General features: G+C 37.3%; 1 protein-coding gene across 1 annotated transcript in view; it reads left to right on the top strand.

The window, feature by feature from the left end:
* Positions 1–25730, top strand: part of CKMT2 (creatine kinase, mitochondrial 2) — a 46399-nt gene that overhangs the window by 3441 nt on the left and 17228 nt on the right. Inside the window, exon 2 of the mRNA XM_074208103.1 lies at positions 24785–24950. Within this exon, the coding sequence (XP_074064204.1) occupies positions 24805–24950 (146 nt within the window). The 5' untranslated portion in view covers positions 24785–24804. The remainder of the gene's footprint in view (positions 1–24784; positions 24951–25730) is intronic.

The raw sequence follows: 25730 nt of genomic DNA, 5'->3' as shown, positions 1-25730 counted from the left end.
TCTGGCTTTATGGAGGAAAACTTATAGGTAGCAAAGCGAGAACAAATAAAATATAGTTTAAGTATTTTGACTTGCTCCCTATCCCATGGGATGTAGTAATAAGAACATAAAAGAATTAAAAGACCTGCACTCAGCTTCTAATTCTGCCTTGGGGGAATATCCTAAATCCAAATTGATTTATTGTTGTATTGATTGTCTAGAACAGAGATGCAAGCATTTCCTTGGGTGACCATCTTGCCAATGGTACAGTCACAACTAGATTAAAATGTATTTGGGAAATATTTAACAAAATAACTAAAAATACAATAAAACATAGACTTCATTACATTTTAAAACTAAGTAATTATAAATGTAGCCAAGAACAGACAGAATGCAGAAAATTGGTGGAAAAAATTTTGGACAATCTCTCAGAATGTGATTAGATTGGAAGATTGCTGTGTGGGGGTAGGAAATAATGAGCTGGTTGATTTAGAAAAATATGGAAAGACTTAGACTTATGAAGGAAGATGCTTTCACCTTCAGAGAAAGAGAAGGCAAGTAGAAATATGAATGAGTATGGTTTTTAAAATATGTATATGAGCATATATGTATATATGTGTAGCATATTAAATGTATGTATGGGTATATATCTTTATAAAAAATCTATACTCTAGGGTGAGAGAAAAGAGAAAAAAGTAAAACTTGCATAGATAGAACAAAAGAAAACCCTCAAAACAAAGAAAATTTGGGTAGCTTTGAAAACAATGTGTAGTATTTGTTACATAGTTTTCTTGATGTGGAAATCTATTGTCTTATAATGAATCCTCTCTTATGTTCTGTTATATACATGGCAGTTTTTCTTATTTTTTTTAAGTTTAAAATGAATTTTTAAAACTGACCAAAAAAAATAAAAACACCACTGAGTGATCAGAGATCTATATGTAGCACTGTTGCTGTTTGAGTTTGACACCATTGATTTAGACTTAAGAAAGTAAGAGAGACATTTTTAATAATGCAGATTAAATTTAAAAGTGTTTTTGCTCCCTCAGGAACAGTTGCCAAACATTCACCAGCACACACCTGCTTACAATTTTCAAGTTTTGTAGTAGAGCTTTATCACCTTTCAAGAGGCAAGGGGAGATGGGCTTATTGGTCTAAGGAGAAGCTTGTACACTCTGTACTCTTCAGAGGTGGAAAGGTAACAGCAAATGTGTGTTCCCCTAGGAAACACTACCTCATGGCTTGGCATTATGGAAATTCACTCAGCCAGTTTTGTGGAACAGCTCTAGGTATGAGGACCTCCACCCTTTCTTGGGTTTTTTTTTGCAAGGCAAATTGGGTTAAGTGGTTTGCCCAAGACCACACAGGTAATCATTAAGTGTCTGAGATTGGATTTGAACCCAAGTACTCCTGCCTCCAAGGCCAGTGCTTTATCCACTACACCAGCTAGCCGCCCTCTCCACATTTTTTGGTAGCTCACTCTGAATAGAAAATTGACACCTGGACATCACATGCTTTCCTTCCCTCCCCCAGTGAGGGACTCTGCAAGATGCTGCTGAAGGACACTCAGGTATTTGGCTGAAAACAGAAATAACTCTCAGAGTCAGAAGCATCATAGGAAGCCGTCCCCCACCATCTAGAGATCCCAGAAACCAAAGCCACTAGACACCCAGCTCTAGAACTGGATTTTCTGGGCTACCTAGTATCTTATAGAGGCAAACTGAGGGGAAAAGATTACAATGTTTTTCTTAAAAAGGGGAAAAAGTAAAACAGGAAATGATACTTCTCTTTCTGATATGCCAGCACTATCTCCTAACTCCTACTTAAAATGGGTCAAGGTCTCATATTCCCCCCCCCAAAAAAAACCTGCCTGATTCAACCCTTTGTCTGCTAAACAAAATTTTTGAAATTCAGGAAGCTGAGGCTGGTGAACTTTTATGAAGGATGGCCCTAGTGAGCTGGAGGTTACAAATAGATGGATGTGCTACTGTCTCCTAGAGCCTCTTTGTGGATACTTTCCTCCCACCCTTCATCATTTGAGATAGCTTAGGAGTGAGTCTGGGGGTGATATCCCTTATAAAACAATCTGTGATTTGGAGGTGTGGGTGGGACAGAAAAGGAGAACAGAAATAAAAGGCAATATTTAGGACTGAGATGTGTGGGTGGATGTAGAAACTATTTTGTAATCCTTTTCTCTCGTGGAATTACATTCATTTCGGGAATTTCTCCTTATTTTTCTACATATTCACTTTAACCTTTTTGGGTTTCATACCTGTAAAATGGGGGAAGAGTTTCACTAGATAACCTCTAAAGTCCCCTCAAAATCTCTAATGTTATGTATGACCTATATGGCTACACAGTATTTGAGAAATAAAGAGAATGATTGAAAAAGGAGAAGAGTCAAAGGGATGGAGAGAAAGTAAGAAAAGAAAGATGGATGAAAAAATGAAAGTGGGAGAAATCAACTGCAAAACAAGGGAGAGTATGATCTCTCAGCATCTGCTTGGTAACAACAGGAATTCCAAAACAATCATTGCCTTGAGTAAGTGAAGGATAAAAAAATAATGGTAATAAATGAAGGGGTAAGGGAGAAACTGGAAAGAGAGAAGAAAGACACAAGCTAGAGGGAGAGAAGCCAATCTAGTAATCCATCCAGAACATTGAGCACCTGAATTCAGCAGTCCCTGAATCTGAAGGAACAGAGGTATCCAGGGTGTTCCAGCTACCTTGGAAGAAGCCCAATGACAAAGAATGGTAAGAGGAGGAAGAACAGTCACATGCTCTCAGTGACAAGTTTCCCCTTTCCAGTTGCTTCTTTGGTCAAAGTCCCTGGTGACTGGACAGTGGGCTTGGAATGGGTGTGGGGAGCATGGAGAGAAGTCAGTTAGTTGTAGACTTTTCTATTCAATTTTCTAAGGAAAAAAAAGATCTAGAAAAGAATCTGTAGAGCCTACATTTAAGATGGAAAATATGTTATAGACAATATGTTCTTTAAAATATCAAAGAAGGGAAAAGACAATTGTTAGGAAGCCAGATCAACAAAATCATTATTAATTGGTACCTTGCTACCTTCTAGTAATGTAGAATTGGGCAAGGGGGAAGACTATAAATGCACCTCTCCAACAATTCTGTCCCCATTCAGAAAGGCAGGCCTCAGAAAAGAGGGTTGTTAATATGCCACATGATTGAATAGTAGCAATTTTCTGTTGTCAGCAGGATTCAACCTTGTTAAGGAGATAGGAGAAAAAAAATAGTTTTATTTAAGGCAATGGGGTTAACTGACTTGCCCAAAGTCACACAGGCAATTATTAAGTGTCTGAGACTAGATTTGAACTCAGGTCCCTCTGACTCCTGGGTTAGTGCTCTATCCATTATGTCACCTAGCTGCCCCAAGATGGGGGGAAAATTAAACAGGAAAGGCGTTAAAATGGAGAGGTAAGGGAAGACTTCCTGTGGTTGGTAGATTGTTAGATGGGGTTAAAGGAAGTTAGGGAGGTCAGGAGTTGGGGTAGAGGAGGGAAAGCATTCCAGGTATGGGGGACAGGCAGAGAAAATGCCTAGAGCCAAGTGATGGAGTGTCTTGCTCATGAAACAAGGTCCCATGACTCCTTACCTGAAGAGACTGGCTATGAGATGGCAGCAGGAAGGGATGGACTTCATTTGAAGATGGAAGATGTTGGATCTCACCCCTAGAAACTCTTTTTTTTTAGGTTTTTGCAAGGCAAATAGGATTAAGTGGCTTGCCCAAGGCCACACAGCTAGGTAATTATTAAGTGTCTGAGACCGGATTTGAATCCAGGTACTCCTGACTCCAAGGCCGGTGCTTTATCCACTGCACCACCTAGCCGCCCCTTAGAAACTCTTCCATAAGACCAGGGTTGTCATGAGGGTCAAATGAGACAGTGTTTATAAAGTGTATTGCAAACCTTAAGATGCAATATAAGTAAAATAGGTATTATTATGACGATTTTGAATTTTCATTTTATATAGGAAAAAAGGAAACAAGTCTTTAAGTGCCAGTTAGGCACTTACAGTGCTTAATCTGTATACAGAACTCTGAGGAATAGGTGCTCTTATTATCCCTATCTTACCACTGAGGAAACTGAGCTGCCCAGGGTCACGCTTATAAGCGTCTGAAGGTAGATTTGAATTCAGGAAAGGAAGGGGTTAAAAGACTTTTATGTGTTGAGTTTGATAACTGAAGAAGAAAACTCCTCTTTATATTCTTATTTGTATTGTCTCTAAACATTGTGCTTTCCTGTCACCTTCGTGGAATTCTGTTGTTGGTTGTTCCAAAGTACAATATTAAGTTGGATCTGCCCAATGGTGCACTGGCAAAAGTTTAACAATCTAGGGGAAACAAATCTTGAGCTTAATCTTTATAATTAACATTTTCCACCACTTTTTAAAGTCTAGACAACCTACAAAACAACAAATGATACTCAATTTGTACTGCTAGCTAATTTCTGAGATACAAATGCTCACAGTGAAAATTTAACAATCAGACCAGTTGAAGTATAGGCCTAGAACTGCTCTAATTCCCTGGCCATTGTGATTGAATATTCAAGTTCAGGTCCTTGAACCCACAGTAAACACAGGGCTTGTGCTCATTTTCATTTAGGAAGCATTCCTGGGGGGCAAGTGGCATTGGGAGCCAGGGAGGACTAGCATCCTTGGCAAACCTTTGCAACATGAGCCAAGATGGGGGGTTGGATACCCAGTGAGACCTCAACATCACTTTCTCTATCATTTATTCCTTAGGATGCTTAGCATTTAAGAGTTTTGACTCTTAACTGACAATATTAATGTCACTAAATCTGTAATGGAAAAGGAAGAAACATTTATGTGCGGGTCACTGTTCAGAGGAATTTTTACAAGTATTATCTCACTCGATCCCTACAGTCTTATAGGGTCAGTGCAGTTATTATCCATACTTTGTTGTTGTTGTAGAGTTGGGGAAATGAACAAAGAGGGATGAAGTGACTTGCCCAAGGATACATAGCTAGTAAATGTCTGGGGCAATATTTGAACCCTAGGATCAGTGTTCTATAAAATGTATGAGAGAAAGAGGATGGAATTGGAGATTTGCATTTCCTTGCTATGTGATCTTGGGCAAGTCACTTAAGTCATAGTACCCAAAACATAGGGAGAGCTTAATAAATTGATTGACTTGCTATTTTTAGGTCTAAGTTTCATCATTTGTAGAATGAGATTGTTGGGCTAGATGATCTCAGAGGGTCCTTCTATACCAAATCAATGAACCTATGTTCTTTGTAATTCTTTCCCTCCCTCACAAGAAACTATCAAAAAAGTAAATAAGTATGTCAACAGAAAAATGAGGCATCAGAAGTAAGTAGAAGCTACTTCTTATGATATCCTGATGGTCAAGGGTGGTTTTCCCTCATCATCCTTGTGCATAAGGCAGTCAAATGATGTTCAATGTATGCTGCCTTGGCCAAGATTCCAGCTAAGATTTGGCTATAATATGGAGCATGCAAAGGGGAGGCAACAACCTACAAAAATGGGCTAGAATCAGATTATTAAGGGCTTACACCAACAGAGGACTTTGCATTTTATCCTAGAGATGCTAAGGAGCCACTGAAGCTTGTTATGCTAGGAACCAGATATACAAAGAAAGAAAAAAAAGAAAAGAAAAACCACTCTGCCTGCCTTCAAGGTGCTTATGTTCTATTAAGGAATGAATTTTTTAGACCAGGGGTGGGGAATCTCTGACTGATGATCATATTGATCTGGCATAGCTAAGGCAACTAGGTAAAACTAGAAATTCAATTCTAGTAGCCTTTTAGGAGTGAATTAATTAAATATTTGACCAGATAATGATGTTAAAAATATCCTCAATAGGAAAATGATCCTCGGTAGGAAAAAGGTTCCCCACACCTGCTCTAGACTCTCTTCTTTCCTCACTTTATGCTCTTCTGATAACCAAATCCTATGGGTTTAACTATCTTATCTACCCTAACAATTCCTAGATCTATATATCCAGTCCTAGTTTCTCAACTAAGCTTCAATCTCACATCACCAGTTGCCTATTGGGAATTTCAAACTTATTGACTCAGACATATTTTTTAAAATTATTATTATTATTTATTTTATTTTGAACTTAATAAACCAAACATTTCCCTAACATGGAATAGGAGGAAAACATAATTGTACATGAAACTGCAAGACTATTATGAACTTCTTGCTATTCCTTTTAAAAATAAAATTGTTATCATCCACCCTAGAGATGGACACCATTAGACACAAATATGTATAACCATATCTATGTGTGTGTGTGTGTGTGTGTGTGTGTGTGTGTATATACACACATGATGTTTTTCCTTCATTTTTGAAGAAGACCATGACATCAGGGAGGCGATGCCATGACAAGCACATGAACTGGATTTGAGTGAGGAGTGCAAAGTCAACAGACTCACTTTCTCCTCCAGAAATCTGGGTTCAGTGGTCAGATATTAATCAGGATAATTGGAAATGGCCCTGGAAGAATATATACACACACATAGACACATGATCATTATTTATAAACTTCTATTTATCAGTTCTTTCTCTGGATGCAGATAGCATCTTCCTTCATAATGTCCTTAAAAGAATAGTTAATTTGAGGCAACTAGGTGGCACAGTGGATAGAGCACCAGTCCTGGAGTCAGAAGGATCTGACTTCAAATCCAGTCTCAGACACTATAATTATCTAGCTACTGCCTTGTCAAACAATAAAAAAAAAGAATAGTTAATTCGGATATTTATAATAGTCAAAATTACTTAGGCACTCGAAGAGGTTTTTAAAACAATATTGTTGTTACTGTATATGGCGTTCTCTTGGCCTATTGATTAGAGAAATGCAAATTAAAATAAACCTTGAGATATCATTTTACATCTATTAGAGACATCTCAACATGTCTAAAATACAATGTATTACATTTTCCCTCAAAACCTTTCCCTTTTCCAAATTTCCCTATGCACATGAAAGGTACCATTATCCTTCAAAGTCTCCAGATTCATAATTTGAGCATCATTTCCCCTACCCCATAAATACAATCATTTGTCAAACTTTGCCTTTTTTCTTCACAACAACTCTCTCACTCTATTCTCTATTCACTCAGCTACCATTTTAGTTCAGGTCTTCATAATCTTCCACCTAGATTATTACATACAAGTTTTTAGTAAGTTCCCCTGCCTCAAATCTCTTCCCACTCTAGTCTATCCTCCACATAGTCATCAAAGTGATTTTCCTAAAGTATAGGTCTCCATAAACTCCAATGACCTTTTATTAGCACAAGGTTCAACTATAAACTCTTCTGTTTAACTTTTAAAATCCATCCAATCTAGCCCAAGTCTATATTTCCACACTCATAGGCTGTTACTCCCTCTACTATACTCTGCAATTCAGCCAACTGGCCTCTCTGTTGCTCCCACATAATATTTCTACCTTCTTTTATGTCTTTTCACTGGTCATCCTCCATACCTAGAATTGACTCTCTCATTACCTCTTCTTGATAAATTCTTTCTTTTCTTTTAAGATATAGTTCAGGGAACTCTTTGGAAAAATAGGGAAAGAAGGAACTCTGCCTAACACTTTCTATGAAACCAATATGGTACTGTTACCTAAACCAGGAAGAGTTAAGACAGAGAAAGAAAATTATAGACCTATTTCCCTGATGAATATAGATGCAAAAATCCTAAATAAAATCTTAGCAAAATGATTACAACAAGTCATCACTAGGATAATACATTATAATCAAGTAGGATTTATTCCAGGAATGCAAGGTTGGTTCAATATTAGGAAAACTGTTAGTATACTCAATTATATCAACAACAAACCTATCAGAAATCATATGATCATATCAATAGATGCTGAAAAAGCTTTTGACAAAATACAACATCCATTCCTATTAAAAACACTAGAGAGTGTAGGAATAAATGGACTGTTCCTTAAAATAATTAGCAGTATCTATTTGAAACCACCAACAAGCATTATATTCAATGGGGAGAGGCTAGAGGCATTCCCAATAAGATCAGGGGTGAAACAAGGGTGCCCATGATCACCACTACTATTCAATATTGTATTAGAAATGTTAGCATCAGCAATTAGAGAAGAACAAGAAATTGAAGGAATTAGAATTGGGAAGGAAGAGACAAAACTCTCACTCTTTACAGATGACATGATGGTCTACCTAGAGAATCCCAAGAAATCATCCAAAAAACTACTGGAAACAATTAGCAAATTTAGCAAAGTTGCAGGTTATAAAATAAACCCTCATAAATCCTCAACTTTTCTATATATGTCTAGCAAGAAGCAGCAGGAAGAGCTAGAAAGAGAAATCCCATTCAAAGTAACCTCAGACAATATAAAATATTTGGGAGTGTATTTGCCAAGACAGACTCAGAATCTTTTTGAAAACAATTATAAAACATTTCTCACACAAATTAAATCAGATTTAAATAACTGGGCAAATATCAACCTTTCATGGATAGGTAGAGCTAATATAATAAAAATGACAATTCTACCAAAAACTAAACTATCTGTTTAGTGCCCTACCAATCAAAATTCCAAAAAATTACTTTAACGAGTTAGAAAAATTGTAAGTAAATTCATATGGAGAAATAAAAAGTCAAGAATTGCCAGGAGCTTAATGAAAAAAGTGCAAAAGAAGGTAGCTTAGCCCTACCTGTTCTAAAATTATATTATAAAGCATCAGTCATCAAAACTGTTTGGTATTGGGTAAGAAATAGAGTTGTGGACCAGTGGAATAGACTAGGTGTAAAAGAAGGAGATGATTATAGTAATCTGCTGTTTGATAAACCCAAAGAGTCCAGCCATTGGGATAAAAACTCCCTCTTTGATAAAAATTGCTGGGATAATTGGAAGTCAGTATGGAAGAAACTTAGATTAGACCAACACCTCACACCCTTTACCTAGATAAGATCCAAATGATTACAGGACATAGACATAAAAAACAATACTATAAGCAAACTAGAAGATCAAGGACTAGTCTACCTGTCAGATCTATGGAAAGGGGAGCAGTTTATGACTAAGGAAGAGTTGGAGAACATCACCAAAAACCAATTAGATGATTTCAATTACATTAAATTAAGAAGCTTTTGCACAGATAAAACCACTGTAACCAAGATCAAAAGAAATGTAGTAAATTGGGAAACAATCTTTACAACTAATGATTCTGACAAAGGACTCATTTCTAAACTATTCAGAGAACTGAGTCATATTTTTAAAACAAAAAGCTATTCCCCAATTGACAAATGGTCAAAGGATATGCAAAGGCAATTTACAGATGAGGAGATCAAAGCAATCCATAGCCATATGAAAAAGTGCTCTAAATCATTAATTATTAGAGAAATGCAAATTAAAGCTTTTCTGAGGTACCACCTCACACCTCTCAGATTGGCCAATATGACCAGGAAGGATAATGATCATTGTTGGAAGGGTTGTGGGAAACCTGGGACACTATTACACTGTTGGTGGAACTGTGAACTCATCCAACCCTTCTGGAGAGCTATTTGGAACTATGCCCAAAGGGCAACAGAAATGTGCATACCCTTTGACCCAGCAATACCACTACTGGGTCTATACCCTGAAGAGATGATGAAAAAGGGTAAAAACATTACTTGTACAAAAATATCTATAGCAGCCCTGTTTGTGGTGGCAAAGAATTGGAAATCAAGTGAATGTCCTTCAATTGGGGAATGGCTTAGCAAACTGTGGTGTATGTATGTCATGGAACACTATTGTTCTATTAGAAACCAGGAGGGATGGGATTTCAGGGAAGCCTGGAGGGATTTGCATGAACTGATGCTGAGTGAGATGAACAGAACCAGAAAAACACTGTACACCCTAACAGCAACATGGGAGTGATGATCAAACTTGAAGGACTCGCTCATTCCATCAGTGCAACAATCGGGAAGGATTTTGGGCTGTCTGCAAAGGAGCGTGCCAGCTGTATCCAGATAAAGAGCTGTGGGGTTTGAACAAAGTGCAAGGACTATTCCCTTTAATTTAAGAAAAAAACAGATATCTTATTGTCTGATCTTGTTACCTTTAAGACTTCTCTTCTCTTCTTTAAGGATATGATTTCTCTCTCATCACACCCAATTTGGATCAAGGTACAACATGGAAACAAAGTAAAGACTGACAGGGTGCTTTCCGTGGGGGTGGGGTGGGGGGGGGGAGGGAAGCAAGATTGGGGGGAAAATTGTAAAACTCAAATAATAACTTTAATAAAAATAAATTTTAAAAAAGATATAGTTCAGGGGCAGTTAGGTGGTACAGTAGATGGAGCACTGGCCCTGGAGTCAGGAGGACTCAATTTCAAATCCATCTTCAGACACTTAATAAATGCCTAGCTGTGTGACCTTGGGCAAGTCACTAAATCCCATGATCTTAAATAAATAAAATAATAACAATAATAATAAAATAATTTTTAAAAAGATATAGTTCAAGCACTATCTTTCACATGAAAACTTTTCATGACCCTTGTCCCTGCAGCTGCTAGTACCTTTCCTCCCAAACTATTTTGAATTTTAATTTAATTTAATTAATTTTCATTTATTTTATCACTAACTTTATACTGTATGTATTTTATATGTTATTTTCCCTCTTCTCCCCCCCCACCTCCCACCTCCTCAGAATGTAACTCCTTATAGGAAGAGATTTTTTTATTTATACTTTTATCTTCAGTGTCTTCTGAAGCTTGGCAAATAACAGGCACTTGAAAAATACCTGACTGTGTCATAGGAAAAGTTTTCTTGTTTGACTCTATTGCTGCCATTTCCTTGAGAGAGCAGATCATTTCTCTAGCTAGAGCCTGCAGAATTTAGCTGATATGAAACTTTAGCTTCATTGATTAACTGGTGATAAGAAAATTTCTAGCTTTGCTTTAGTAGCTATATTTACTCAAGAAGGACATGTCAACTCAAGGGTATCATCAATTCACTTGCTTTTGTCTTAGCATATCAAGTAACTAGGTATAACTCTAATGGTAATAGTTAATCTGCAAATTTCAGCTACGTCCCTAGTGTTTACTGGGAAGTTTACAATTTCACCTAATCTAGATCTTCTCCTTCTTTATGTTCTTTGATATGTAAACCTTAACCTTCCCCACCTACCCTCTGTTTTTGAATCATGGGTCTATCTACGCTCAGAGCATATAATTGGCTAGTCATTGAAATATTTCTTCATGTTGTAAGTGTTATTGACTGCCATACCCATCCATGATCATCTGGACTGTTTTATGACAATTTGATTGATCCTGCGATCCATGTTAAAATCACCTATTAAGATAATTTTGGAGGGAAAGGAGAATTAGAACTGAAGAGTTGCAAAGAACCATTGGGCCATCTATTATACCCCTTTAATATTACAGATAAGAAGCTGAGTCTCAGAGAAGTGTGGTGATTTTCCCCAAAGACTCACAGCTAATTAATATCAGAACAGAACAAGAAAACAAAATAAACAAAAGTCAAAACATGTAATCAACAGGTTGGGGGAGAGAGACGGGTGAAGGAATTATGAATGTACTTCAAAATCATATTAAGGAAATGAGGGTATATTAAGGTAATGGAGTTATTGAGACTTTGGAGCGTGATAAAAACAGTTTTAGGAAGATGAATTTGACAACTTCCTAAAGCATTGACTAGAGGGGAAAGAAATCACAAGACTGTATGTATGTGTGTGTGTGTGTGTGTGTGTGTGTGTGTGTGTTTGAGATTTAATCAATTTACATAGAAACAATGATTTTTCAAAATATCCATTTATTGTCACATAATTAATATGGCAAATCATTTTTAAATCTTAAATGAAAGCAAATCCCAAAAGATCACTACTTGATGAACTATAAACTTAGTTCTAGTTATTGTTTATGTTGGAAGGTAAAAAATAAAAACTGCTTTAAAAATCTATAAAGTAGAAATTTTGCTAATTAAAAAAATGGCCTTTTAAATTCCACTGGATTTTTTAATTTATTTTTTCCATACTTTTATGGTGCTCTTCTGTATACTCTCCAAAGAAGTTTCAGCTGGTAAGCTCCTGGCTACAAGAGCTAATGATGGAACATGTTAAAATTTTTATAAGATCACTAGCAATCAAAGCACTATTCTTGGATGGTAGCACAAAGTACTTTCCAGCAATTATATATAACTGAACTTGCCAGTGGCCCTACTGGGAAGATATTGGCCTAGAATTATTGTCCTGTTTTCATACCTGGTAATTTAATATCTGATTTTTAAAGACAATTGCAGGCATGCAAAAGTATCCAGTAGGGTTCCTGGTCCCTAGTGAGAACTATGGAAAACCAAGAAAGACTAAAGTTTATAGAATTATAGGACTTAGTGCTAGGAGAAATCTTAGAAATTAATCTTATTCAAGTCAAGTCAACATTGAAATGACTACTATAAAAGGAAAAAGCACTGTGCTGTAGGAGGAAGTTGGAGAAGGAGAAAAATACACCATTTAGAGAAGATGTAAGTCTAGTCTTCAAGAAACTAACGGTTTATTAGAGACATATGATATATATCCAAATAACTATAATCAAGCAAAATATTATGTGACGTTTAAAAGGAAGAAAGAAAAAGTGTGGTAGCGGAGGTTGTTCTAGGCATGGGGGATAGCATGAGCAAAAAGCATGATGTGTTTTATGTAATGTTCAAGTTCATTCTAATGCTACTGAAAAACAGTCAAATTGGCCACTTTTTTCATTATTTATCTCAACAAAATGAGTTATTTAATTAATTAATATAGAGACTATGTGTTCAACTAACCCAAGATATTAGATTCAATTCGATTCAACCAGCATTTCCTAAGTTTCTGCTTTGTTCTTAGAACAAAACACAGTCTCTGCCTTCAGGGAATTTATGTGATTGGGAGGAGGGAATAGAGTGGGTACCGAAATGTAATTACAGTCATTTCTGTGGTTTGGAAGGCAGAGAATTAAGAGCACAGAACAGGGTGTAAGGAGTGAAGTCTAAAAAAGACCTCATATAGGAAATAGCACCTAAACTAAGCATGGAAGGGAGTTCAGAGGTAGGAGGCACAGCCTATGCAGATGTAGGGACAGCTATGGGATATATGGAACAGTAAATGGTTCGGTATAGGGTGAATTCAGAGTACATGAAAGGGACTAGTAGCATGCAATAACCCCACAAAAGTGGGCTGAATCTAGATCATGAAGGACTTATACTGAAAAAGAATTGTGTATTTTATCTTAGAGATACACAGTAAGGTTTGTGCTTTTAGAAAGATCATTTTGACAGTTCTATGAATAATGGATAAAAGGGAGATATTGGTGCCAGAAAAACTAAATAGGAGGTCCTTGCTTAAGAAATATGATAGACTTTGTGAGATAGAATGAACATTTGGCACCTACGTACAGGATGAGAGTCAAGAACAAACTTCTAGATTGAAAAGTCAATGATTGATAAGGATGTTGTCAGAAATTAGGAAGTCTGGAAGAGGAATCAATTTGGGGAAAATGTGTGCTCTGTTTTAGACATATTGAGTTTGAAATATCTGTAGGATATACCTGACATGTCCAGTGAACAATCAATCAACTTGAATTAAGCACCTGCCCTGTATCAGTTACTATGAAAAGCAATTGGTGCCTGGCACGTTGTAAGCTCTTAATAAATGCTTTTTGATTCATCCATGCAAGACAAACTCAAAGAGAAAGCAGGGCTGAAAACATAGATCCAGTAGTCATGAACATAAAGATAATAATTGAACCAGTGTCATCTAATGAGGTCACTAAATGAGAGAGTATGGACGGAAATGGTAAGTCTTCCCAGAATAGACATTTGCAGGGTACCCACAGTAATAGGAGTGACATAGAGGATGATACAGCAAGGGAGAGGACAGAGAAGCCAGGGAGGGAGGGAAATGAGGAAGCAATAAACAAATGAAAACCAGAGGGGAGAAAGTATGTGGGAGCAGAGGGGAATCAACTGTGTCCAGTGCATCAGCGTGGTCTACTATGGAAACTTGGGAAAAGCCATCAAGCATAAAATAGTTGAGGTTTGCACATTAGATCCAGTATCTCTGGCAGTTAGGCTCAGCAAATGAATTCAAATTGACTTGGATGTTAATGTTGTTGTTGTTGTGTCCAATGACTTGGCAAAGATCCTGGAATGGTTGCTCATTTCTTAGGTCAGATTTGAACCCAGGCTTAGTGTTCTTTCCCCTGTGACACCTAGCAGTCCCATAAAGGACTCTGGAAGACTTTGAATAGTTGCAAAAATAAATCCCTTTAATTCTCTTTATCTTGATAATAAAGCAAATATTGATTTTGTTGAGTTATGTCTGACTTTTTGGGACCTTCTGGACTAAATTGTACATGGGGCATTTTGGGGGCAGATACTAGAGTGGTTTGCCATTTCCTTTTCCAGTAAATTAAAAGCAAATAGGATTAAGTGACTTTCCCAGGGTCACACAGTCTGAATTCAAATTTAAACTCAGGTCTTCCTGGTTCAGGGCCTAGAACTCTATCCATTGAGCCACCTAGTGGCATTAGTACAACAAATTTTAAAACTAAGTGCAGTATTGTAATGGAAACTCCTTAAAAAATAGCAGCAAGGATATTGGTTGGTGGAAGAGTGTTTCATGGGTCTCCCTGGGGTGAGTTTCATTAATTATCTGTAAGGCAGATTGACTAGTGGATTTATGGAATGCCTGGAAGGATGACTTCTCTCTCTGGAGCTCATCCAAGTGAAGCCTACTGATGGATGGGGTCAATCAGCAAGCATTGACTAAGAGCTGACTACAGGCAAGGCTACACCTACTATTAAGGAGAATCCAAGTGGGGAGAGAAAATTCAAAAGGACAAAAAAACCTAAAAAAACATTTTGTTTAGGCTCTGATGTCTCCCTATAACTTAATAGAGAAGTCTGAGAGAGAGAGAGAGAGAGAGAGAGAGAGAGAGATTGAGAGATTAAGTGACTTGGATATGTTTATACTTTGGTAAGTTTAATGATCACATTTGAACCCAGATCCCCCAAACTCCCAATTTAAGACTATTTCTAAATAGCTTCAATAAGAGAGACAAGGTGGCAGAGGGATAGATAGTTAGACTTCCAGTCAAAAAGACATGAGTTCAATGGGATAGCTAGGTGCCACAGTAGATAGAGTATCATCCCTGTAGTCAGGAGGACCTGAGTTCAGATCTAGCCTCAGATATTTGATGCATAATAGCTGTGTGACCCTGGGCAAATGATTTGATCCTAACAAGCCTCACAGCACCCCCCACCCCAAATTAAAAATACACGGGTTCAAATCCTGGCTCTGGGCAAGTTGTTTAACCTCTCAATAGCCCAGACAACTCTAAAACTTTTACAACATAGATCCAGTAAATAAATAGCAATGCAAGAGATAATTAAGGTCAACACAGGAATTTTGTAAAGCTATATGTGATTCACAGGGCAGGTGAAAAGTATTAGGATAGGGGAAATGACCACTGACTGATTAGAATTACCTGGGAAGGTTTCATGGAAGAAAATGGAGTAGAGTCAGAACTTGATGACCATCTTACCTCCAGATGGGTGGCAGACGGGGATGCAGGTTTCATATGGGGATGACAGAGAAATCATAGTTAAATACATTGCGGTCCTTTGCTGTCTCAGTTTAGAAGAGGACTGGGTAATCAAGGGAAGTGAAACTTGTTCTATTCAGAGATCCTCTAGTTCTACTGATTTTTATGACCAAATACAAGTGTTAAATGGACAATATCACAGGTATAGAGACAGAAGCAGAAGAAAACTGGCCGGACATGCTCTACCTGACCCCTGAGGGAACTGGGGAGTAGAGTTTTTCTAAAACTTTGGTCTAACTTTGCTCTATTATGATTTGCCTCTTTCTCCTAACTTTGGAGAATTGGGATGAAAAAAAAATTCTATCAATAATGTCTCTCTTCCAAAAGGGCTTGTGAGGAACAAGGGGTGGGAGAATAAGTTGTAAGTTTATGATTAGAAGATAGATGAAATCCCTCTTACATCATGGATCATCTGCTCCTTTCATTACCATGGCGCCTGAGTAGAATAAGGAAAACAAGAGTTGTAAAGCATCACAGCCCACAGAAAGGTGCCTGTCTTATGGCATTAGTATTATCTCTCTCTCTCTCTCTCTCTCTCTCTCTCTCTCTCTCTCTCTCTCTCAGCACTTCCCATGACTTGCTATGGTGGTGCTCCAGGGACTTTCTGAAGGATCAAACTGAATTAGCAAGCCTGTCCCATGAGAATGGGACTGCCTGCTCAGTGGAGTCTAGTTAAGGGATGAAGAATAGCAGTAGTAAGGAATTAGAGATGAAAACACAACAGTCATAGGCCTGAGGATTTCAAAATGATCCTTTAAACTACCTTGGCAATATAGGATTAATGTGTGTATGTTTTTACAAGGGCCCTTATGGTTGTTTAGTTCTTTCGGTTGTGTCTGACTCTTTGTGAGCTCATTTGAGATTTTCTTGGCAAAGATACTGGAATGGTTTGCCATTTCCTTCTCCAGCTCATTTAACAAATGAGGAAACTGAGGCAAGTACAGTTAAGTGACTTAACCAGGTTCACACAACTATTAAGTATCTGAGGTCACATTTGAACTCAGGTCTTCCTGACTTCAGATCCAACCCCATACCTATACATTGCACCATGTGCACATTATAGGGATATGTATTTATATCTCTATATGTGTGCTTGTGAGACCCAAATAAGCTCTGAGGAATCCTTATCCCTACTCCTCTCAGATGAGTCATGTTCCAAAGCCTATTGTTTACATCTTCCTTCAGGTATCTCTGAGGGGTCCAGAGGGGATACTCTTTGTCATCAGCTTAGTCCCACTTTCACCCCCAAATACTATGCTTTCCTCCAAGATTATCAGTTGAGAATCAGTTGAGTCAGTCAATCTTAAGTATTTTGTATAAAGGGCTATTTTAAGAACCCATTATTTGAGAATAATTGATATAAAACTCTCCTTGTCCATCATTCTCTCTCAAAGAGTCCAGGGGAAAGTGAGCTCAAGCTTAGAGGATATAATTCAGTTTTCCATTGCTGGAAATCCTTTTCTCTCACATGTGAGGAGCTCAAGATGTTCCCCATAGGCATGGAATGGTTTATCAGCTAGGCTGTCTTTAGCATATACTAAGTCCAGTCTTTTCCTTGGTTTCCAATGCAGACACTGCTACCAGCTACTAATGTTCTGGGGGACAATGCTAGGATACAGTTGATAATGTGGGAAGTCCAGAGTCCTCCAGACTCTCCCAAATTCACTCCAACCAATAGCATGACCAAGGCTAAGACAGAGAACTTTTCTTTTTCTCCACATATTTTATACTCAGGGATAAAAATCACACTTGCTCTAATTTTTGGAAAACAATCCCTTCTCAACTCACTTGATAATTTATAGCTAGTTCCTGGTTCTATCTGATCCTTATTCCTATGCTTACAATTCCATTTTGAAGGTCTCTTGGCACTTAGTCTAAGACCATGAGTGATGGATAGAATGTGACATATTCTCCCTTAGTTAAGGCTAAAATGGAGTGGACGGTTCTGACCCCACTCTTAGATATGCACTCATAAATATGTTTGTTTTATATGCATATATATATACATCTATATGGAAGATTGGGGTGCTGGGGCATTGTGGAGGGGAATCATCTCTTACAGTGGGGCTCTGGCTCTGGGTTTAGGCAGAAAAAGAATCAGTCTTAGAGAAGTCTGACTCTATAGATCAGACTTTTTTCCCACTTTTATTATGTTTCACTTGAAATTATTGCAGGAAAATCCCCACAAACAAGAATAAGGTTTGCCTTCTATCTAAGATCTCTTCAAAAGGTATTCTAGAAAAGTTATTTGGTGTACAAAGTAGTAGGTGTCAAATATGGGACAACTATTTATATCCTCTGCTACAAAAGGAATGCTTAAAATTCAGAAGACTCATAAGCATTTGAAATATGAAACAGTAATTATTTGCTCTTTTTGATACTCTCCTTTCTTGGAGCATTCTGAACATATTTCTCTTTCACCTCTTATTACTCTATTTAGCCACAGTTCATTTCAGGTTCATATATTCTACCCTACCAGTTGGGCATGATTCATTTTCCTAGAAAAAAGTCATCTGCTCTTCCAAGATGTAGCTGCAGAAAGGACATTCCAAAGGTGCAACCAACACCCAGACCTTTCAATAGATCTGGATCTCTCAAGTCCACAAGATGCTGCCAAATCTATGAACATTCATCTCAAAATACTGGTCAGGCACCTGAGCTCAGGAAAAGCAACACAAAGCAGAAAAGGCAGCTAAGGACCAGTCTTGAACTCCCCTAGGCAAGTACTTGTTCTTGCTGCCATGGGCATGTCACCACCATAGCTACTTCTGGGGAGAAAAGGGGAATTGAGAGAGAAATCTGCCCCCTCATTAAACATCCAAGGGAGAAAAATTAGAATCCCAAGTCCTAAGACTGAGAGAGACTCAGAACCAGTGTAGACATTTTTCTCCTTTTAATTCTACTAACAGGGCAGTATTCCCTGGATCAGTTGCCAATCAAAATAATTTACATTTAAATTTGTGCATTTATATCTTAACTCTGTTGTGGTTTTTTTTAAGTATACTAGCACACATTGCATATCCTCCACAAGCCTTCTCTCTCTTCACCACTGCCTAGGGGTTTTCATTCTAGGTGACAAAAATTTTCACAGTGAACCAATGTATTGGTAATTCTTCATAAAGAGCTAGATTGCAATCTGAAATATACATTGCTGTATACTACAAATGATCCTCCCACATACCTATGAAATAATAACAATGAACAATATCAGATGGTCAGAAGGAGTTGTTTTATCTCAGGAGAGGAAAATGGGGATTAAGGATCCAATTGACCATCATTCTTCATAATCAAAACACTATCTTTCTGAGTAAAAATGAAAAATTGAGGAACAAAGAAAGCAGAGGAAAGTATACCATCCTTCTCTTCCCCTTCCTTACCTTGTGCTTAAAGCTGGATGCATCTTGATAGTGTTCAAGTACTAGGTCATCAGAACTTAGTTGGTTCTCCATGGGATTGGTCAGCCCTGAAGATGGCTAAGATTGTACTGCGCCATGTGAAAGGTCTTCTCAGTTGCTCAAATGACACAATCATAATTTTGCTGTCATTTCTAGAATATTTGATCCTTTGGCCATAGGAAGCAGAGGGGAGCAATCTTCTTAGTAGACTATCATAATAGTAATTTTTTTCTTTCCTAAAATACCTTCTTACCACCCAAGAAACTTATCAGCTACTAGAACACATGTTCTTTCCAAGCAGAGACATAATTAGGAGAGGGACTAGGGCTTTTTCTCAGGGTACTAAAATTTAGAAGATGATTAAAATTCTTAAGCAAACTAGAATCAACTGAATCTAGCTCCTAATTAGCATGAAAAAATAGTTAAACTAAAAGCTACCAGAGGGCACCTTCTTCTTTCCTTTGGCTGGTGTATTCCAAATAAGCTGTTAACCCCATCACATTTGGTAAGAAGATCCCAGGGTCTCTGTTCCATCCCCTCTCCAACTGAATTTACCTTAAAAAGTTGATTGAGTATACTTTTCATGCCACTTGCCCCAGGTTCTTTTTATAAGCCTTGCTGTATGCTGGCTTTGCTTCTGTTCCAAGATAATAATAATAATCCATTAATTATAATAGTAACAACAACAAATTATTACTACTACTACTACTACTACTACTACTACTACTACTACTACTACTACTACTACCATTACTACTTACATTAATAAAGCATAAATTCCTTAAGGAAGGAGTTGTTTTCATTTTTCTTTCTATCCAAAATATCTAGCACACAAAGGAATACAGACAGAACCTATGATTTCATTAGAATAGAGAGCTCCCAGATCATGAAGCTCATAGCATCACAAGGAAGGAGTCATATGTTAATCATGTCTGTGTCTTTCTGATAATCTACCATAGAGGATCTAAATGTGTTCTGATAGTTTGAATATTTCATAAATGCAGGTTAAATATTTGAGCTAGCCATCGATCATCACTACTTCTCAGGATGTAACTAAACAGCCTCTTGTGGCATCTAGGTGATAAAATGAGATAGAACCCTAAACCTGGAGTCAAGGAAGACCTGAATTCAAAATTTACCTCAGGCACTTATTAACTATATGACCCTAGTCACTTAACTTCTGTCTATCTTGATTTCCTTATTTGTAAAATGGGGATAATAATATCACCTATTTCCCAAGTTGATTTTTGAGAATAAAATAAAATATTTGTAAAGCACTTTGCAAACTTTTAAAGAATTTTATGAATGCTAGCTATTATTATTATGTCTTTTTACACAAAGTTATTATGGTAATAAATCTCACTTCGGTTTTTTTTTTCAAGGCACTTACCTTGCCTATAAGAATTGAAGTCTTTTGACCTTCATTTCTTGGTCTAAGTTATTTTCTAACATAACTTTAACTGCCCTCTCCTCCTCTTCTCATGTCTATCATTTCATTAAAGTTACTTACTATCTTTTGATTTAATTGGAGCTTGTCAAGTCTTTAGACTTTATCTCTTTAGTCTCTTTGATAGATATTAACATGCAAACTGAATCTATGATCATGATAATCTGTTTGCTTATGATCATTATGAACCCTGAAAGATGAAATAATGGAATATTCCAAGAAATGTGTTTTTTGTTACCTTTGAGTTCAGGATAAAATAACTTCATTATTTTTCTCACTAAGGAGAATGAATGAGCCATTCTTCCATTTATCTACAACTTATGTCATTTGGTTGAATTTATTACAATATCCAACTCTATTTATTTATTGTAATCTTTAATTTTAAATTCTCTCCCTTCCCTAACCCCTCTCTTCCTCATTGAGAAGTCAAGAAATATGATACTTATTATAATATGAAATCATGCAAAACATATTTTCACATTAACATTTTACAAAAAAAAGCCAAGAAAAATGAAGTGAAAAAAAAAGACTCAAATCTGCACCAAGAGTTCATTGGTCTTCTCTGGAGGCAGATAACATGAGTTATCACATGAGATATATCACATGAATTATAACATGAGGTATCATGAGTCCTTTGGAATTGTCTTAGATCATGGCTCAGAGTAGTTAAGTCTTTTACAGTTGATTATTATTAACAATATTTCTGATACAATGTGCAATGTTCTCATGGTTTGCTCACTGCACTTTGCATCAGCATATGTCAGGTTGCTCTGAAACCATCTTTCTTACAATTTTTTGTGGTACAATAGTATTCTATTGCATATACCACAATTTGTTTAGCCATTCCTTAATTGATGGTCATCCCCTAAACTTCTAATTCTTTGTCACTACAAAAATAACTGCTATAAATATCTTTGTATAAATATGTCTTTTCTATTTCTCTTTTATAGCTAAATATTTCAGATTCAATTTAGCAAAGATTAAACACTTTTGTGCTTTAGATGTGGTTCAGTACCTTCAGAAGTATATTTACTACATTAGACAAAGATGACACATTTGCAGTACCAACAGTTAAATGACTTGTTTGGTGACTAAAGTAATGAGATTTGAAGCACTCTCTGATCCCCTCCACCATTCTATCACTCTCAGTTTAGAGTAGGTTGGAGCTGCATAGTACTGAGGACTATTTTATATTTTTGTCTCTTTCATATAAGTGCAGTATGATGTCATAGATAAAAAGTTAGACATGGAGTAAAGATGACCTAGATTCAAATCTCACTTTGGGAACACTTTACTAGCTGTGACATCGTGGACAAATCATTTGAGATTGATTACCTAAAAACAACTCCTAGAACTTCTAAAATAAGTCATAGATGAATTGTGATAAGCATTGATAGAGGGCTGCCTGCTGAAATCATGTCTCTTTATACATCTTCAAGACCCAGGTGGTTTCTACATTAAGTCATCTCTGGGGAATGTCTTTTGTGAAGAAAGAGAAAGAAGAATGAAAAATGGTCAATTGAGAATTCAGTCTCTCTAAACCTTTCCACATTTCCCAGAAGAAATACTGCCAGAAAAAAAGCATCCTTTCAGCCAGACACCATTCAGTCTGAATACTAGAAATTCCAAGACAATCCCCACCAGTCTCTTCACTGAGTCTCTTGAATGAGCCATCAGTACTGCTCTTGAGGGGGCACACAGGAGAGGGAGCTGACTCTATGCATGAGACAACCATAAAAAACTACTTGGCAATAAATATTTTTTTCCAACCAAAATGAATTTTAGGTCACTCCTGCTGTTTGCAAGACCCCCTGGCTATGAAGTGGCAGTGAGATATGTCTAGATACTCAAGCTTTTATTCAAGGGAAGCATCCCATAGCTAGGCTGGTTCTTCATCATCTCTTCTGTGTGATCTCTTAACAGACTCACTCAGTGAGATTATACTAATGCTAGGGAGCATGAAGGGAATTGAAGAAAACAACATAGCTTTGCATAGATTTCTCTCTTTTCTAAACTCCTATCCCAGCGGCTTTGCAAGGTACATCTGATATAAAACAATCCTGCCTGGAAAATAAGATAAACCCCATGCTGGCTGTTTGGGAGGCATACTGGTCACATCTTTTACACAAATTTCCTCTATAGACATTGTGAAAGCTTTACTTATTTATACCATCCAGTCTTATCTGTACAAATAGTAAATTAGGTTCCCCTTCTAAATGAGGGTTCAGGCTACAGAGAGTATTTAAATAGAGTCTGGAGCTTGTTCAACGACAGGCAAAGTCCCAAAGGTGTTGGAATTGTCAGAAAGATGAAGTGTTTTTATCCCAATGTAGTTTTATAGGCAGAATCTTAATATACTACATTTTGAGAGGGAAGGTGAAAGTTTATTACTTAACAAATCCTACAAGCGGGATTTAGTTCAGTCAGAAAGGAAAATAAAATCCTGTTTGCAAGAATTTGTTCAGTTCCTGGGTAATTTGGGGCTAGCTCCACCCCTAGAAGTCCTTGAGTAAGATTCAGTTGGTTCTTCTAGGAAAAGGACTTTATCCTTTGTATTCTCTTCAGTCCAACATCTTTCTACAAGGGATCCTGCCTCTGGACTCACTTCAGAATGAGAGCTCAACTCTTGGCGACCTTAACCCCAGAAAGGGGGGGGATGTATTTTTGTCCCTCTTTGTCTTATTTTCCATCTACCTGAAACTTCAAGGAAAAAAAATCACTAAAATGAAGTTGAAGTATGACTGGAAGAATACTTTTATGCAAGAGGGATTAATAGGGTCCATTCTAGAATGGCATCCACCATACCAAAAAAAGTAATAGATATAAAGGATAGGATAGTTATTTGTTGCCTCTACCAAAAAAGCAACGATTTAAATATAAAAGACATAAATTGGCAATAACTAATATTTAAAACATGAATTTTAAGAATATCAATTTGGGGCAGCTAAGTGGTACAGCAGATAGGGTATCAGCCCTGGAGTCAGGAGGACTTGAGTTCAGATCTGTCCTCAGATACTTAATAATTACCTAGCTATGTGACCTTGGGCAAGCCACTTAACCCCATTGCCTTGCAAAAATCTAAAAAAATTAAAAAGTATCAATTTGACTGATGAGTGGAGGATGGACTAAAATGGGAAGTGCTTTGAGATTAGGAAACCAGTCAGTAGCCATGTGTGAGGTGATAAAGGTTTACCCTAGAGTGGTAACAGTTTCAGAGTGAAAAATGAGGTATTAGTTCCACAAGCTAGGCTGAGTTTCTTGAAACCATAAAGTCAACAATGCAACATCTTAATAGATGTGAGGACAAATTTCCTGTTAAGATAGTTTTTGAATTACAAAACTTGATTTAAAAAGCAGCCTCAAATCTTACAGTTCAATACCCTTATTCTGTAAAGTTGTGCTGGGACTTAGTTCAGTGCCTATCAAATAGTACACATCAAATAAATAGTTGTTGATTGACCAAGAAATGAAAGGTTATGTGACCTTGGGAAGTGAGGGAAGAACAGGTGCTTTTCTTTTTCAATGAGTAGAAATAAATAGATGATGCTGATATGTCATAGGTTCATAGACATAGTCATCTGAAAGAGACCTCAGGAATCTAGTCCAAGCACTGTCATTTTCCAGGAGAACAAATGGAGACCCAGCAAAGTTAAGTGTCTCATTCAAGATCACACAAGTAGTAAGTATCATAGATGGGATTTGAATTTAGATCCTCTGACTCCAGGGCCCATATTTTTTTCTCATTGTACAACAAAAGTCATGGAGGAATGAAATGATCTTGACTACATCATTGGTCAGGCATGGAGAGGTGAAGTCTTAGGAAAAGAAATGGCTCTCCTGCTGCCAGCCAATGATGTGAAAAGTTAATGTGTACCTCTCTAAGAGACTAAACATTTCACTTATTAGCAGGATGTGTTAGCAAAAAGCTTAGTGTCTCTCTCTTTTTTTAAACAAAGCACACTCATTTACATTTATGTCCTGTTCATTACAAGTAGTTAGTAATTTTAAGAGCTCACCCATTTATCTTTCTAGGTTTCATTAATTCCTGTTGTCTCCAAGATTAGGAGAATTGTTTTCAGACATCAGCACTGAAGCAAAGCCTGATGTGATTGCTGTTTTTTTTTAAATTTGTGATAGTGTAGCCCCTCTCTAGCCTTGCTGACTAGAAGGGTAGGAGTGGGGATGCCACAGCACCTTACCCACAAGCCTCTCTAAAGCTGTTCTCCAAAGTCTTTGAATCTTACCCTAAAATGTAGAAGAAACGTGAACTCTGGACCAGGTTACCATTTGACTCTATTTAGCAAAGAATGTCATCTAGTGCCATTATCTAACCATGCTTTTTTTTTCCTTTCCAGGCAATCTCCCAAGAAGAAGGATGGCCAGTGCCTTCTCTCGGTTTCTAACTGGCCGAAGCGCCTCCCTGCTCTTGGCTACTGTTGGCACCAGTGCCTTAACGGGTGGCTACCTGCTGAATCAGCAGAGTGTGAGTGCTCAGGAAAGGACCCGACTCTTTCCTGCAAGGTAAGTCCCCCTGACTTAAAGGTCAGTGACTCTCCCAGGGGTGGGGAGGGTGATTCACCAGAATGAGAATTTTCCATCTTGCCCAGCTCTTAAAGATGATCAAATAACACACAGCTGAGCACCTATTGGATGGAAGATGGTCCTGGTTAGTCCCCATAGAAGATACAAAGAAACAAAAAAACAAAAAAACATACTCTCTGTTCTTTAAGCCTATAATCTAGACAAAGTATAAATCTCCATATTGGAGTATATTAAAGGCAAGGAGTTATCAGACCAGACAATCTTTTTCTGAGAGGCACCCCGTGTATGTATTTTATTTTATATATTTTTAGCATTATTCTCAGAAGATCCATAGGATTCATTATATTGCCAAAGGAGCTCAGGACACAAAGAAGTTTAAGATAAATCCTTCTATCTAAAAAAAAGTCTTCTTAAATATAGATCCTGCTGGATTGTAAAGGTAAGGGCAGGAATTTTTTCACTTTTGCCTTGCAGAGTGCCTGGCAAACAGTAGGTACTTAATTAATACTAATTGATTGATTAATACCCAACAAGTAGATGCCTTTACTTGAAGATCTCCAAATGAGGAGGTATCCACTACTTCTTAAAGTAGACTACAATACTTTTGTACAAATGTAATTTTAGAGGCTTTCCTTACAGCAGTATGCAAGGAATCTCTCAATCTTTTACCCACTGCTCCTTGTCCTGTCTTCAGCAGCCAAGTAGAACAAATTCAATCCCTTGTCAAGTGAAATAAAGAGAAACTCCAAAGAAGCAACA

This window comes from Macrotis lagotis, chromosome X (genome assembly GCF_037893015.1).
Source record: "Macrotis lagotis isolate mMagLag1 chromosome X, bilby.v1.9.chrom.fasta, whole genome shotgun sequence".
NCBI lineage: Eukaryota > Metazoa > Chordata > Mammalia > Peramelemorphia > Peramelidae > Macrotis > Macrotis lagotis.
The sequence above is the reverse complement of the archived record's forward strand: the minus strand, read 5'-3'. Positions and strand labels throughout refer to the sequence as shown.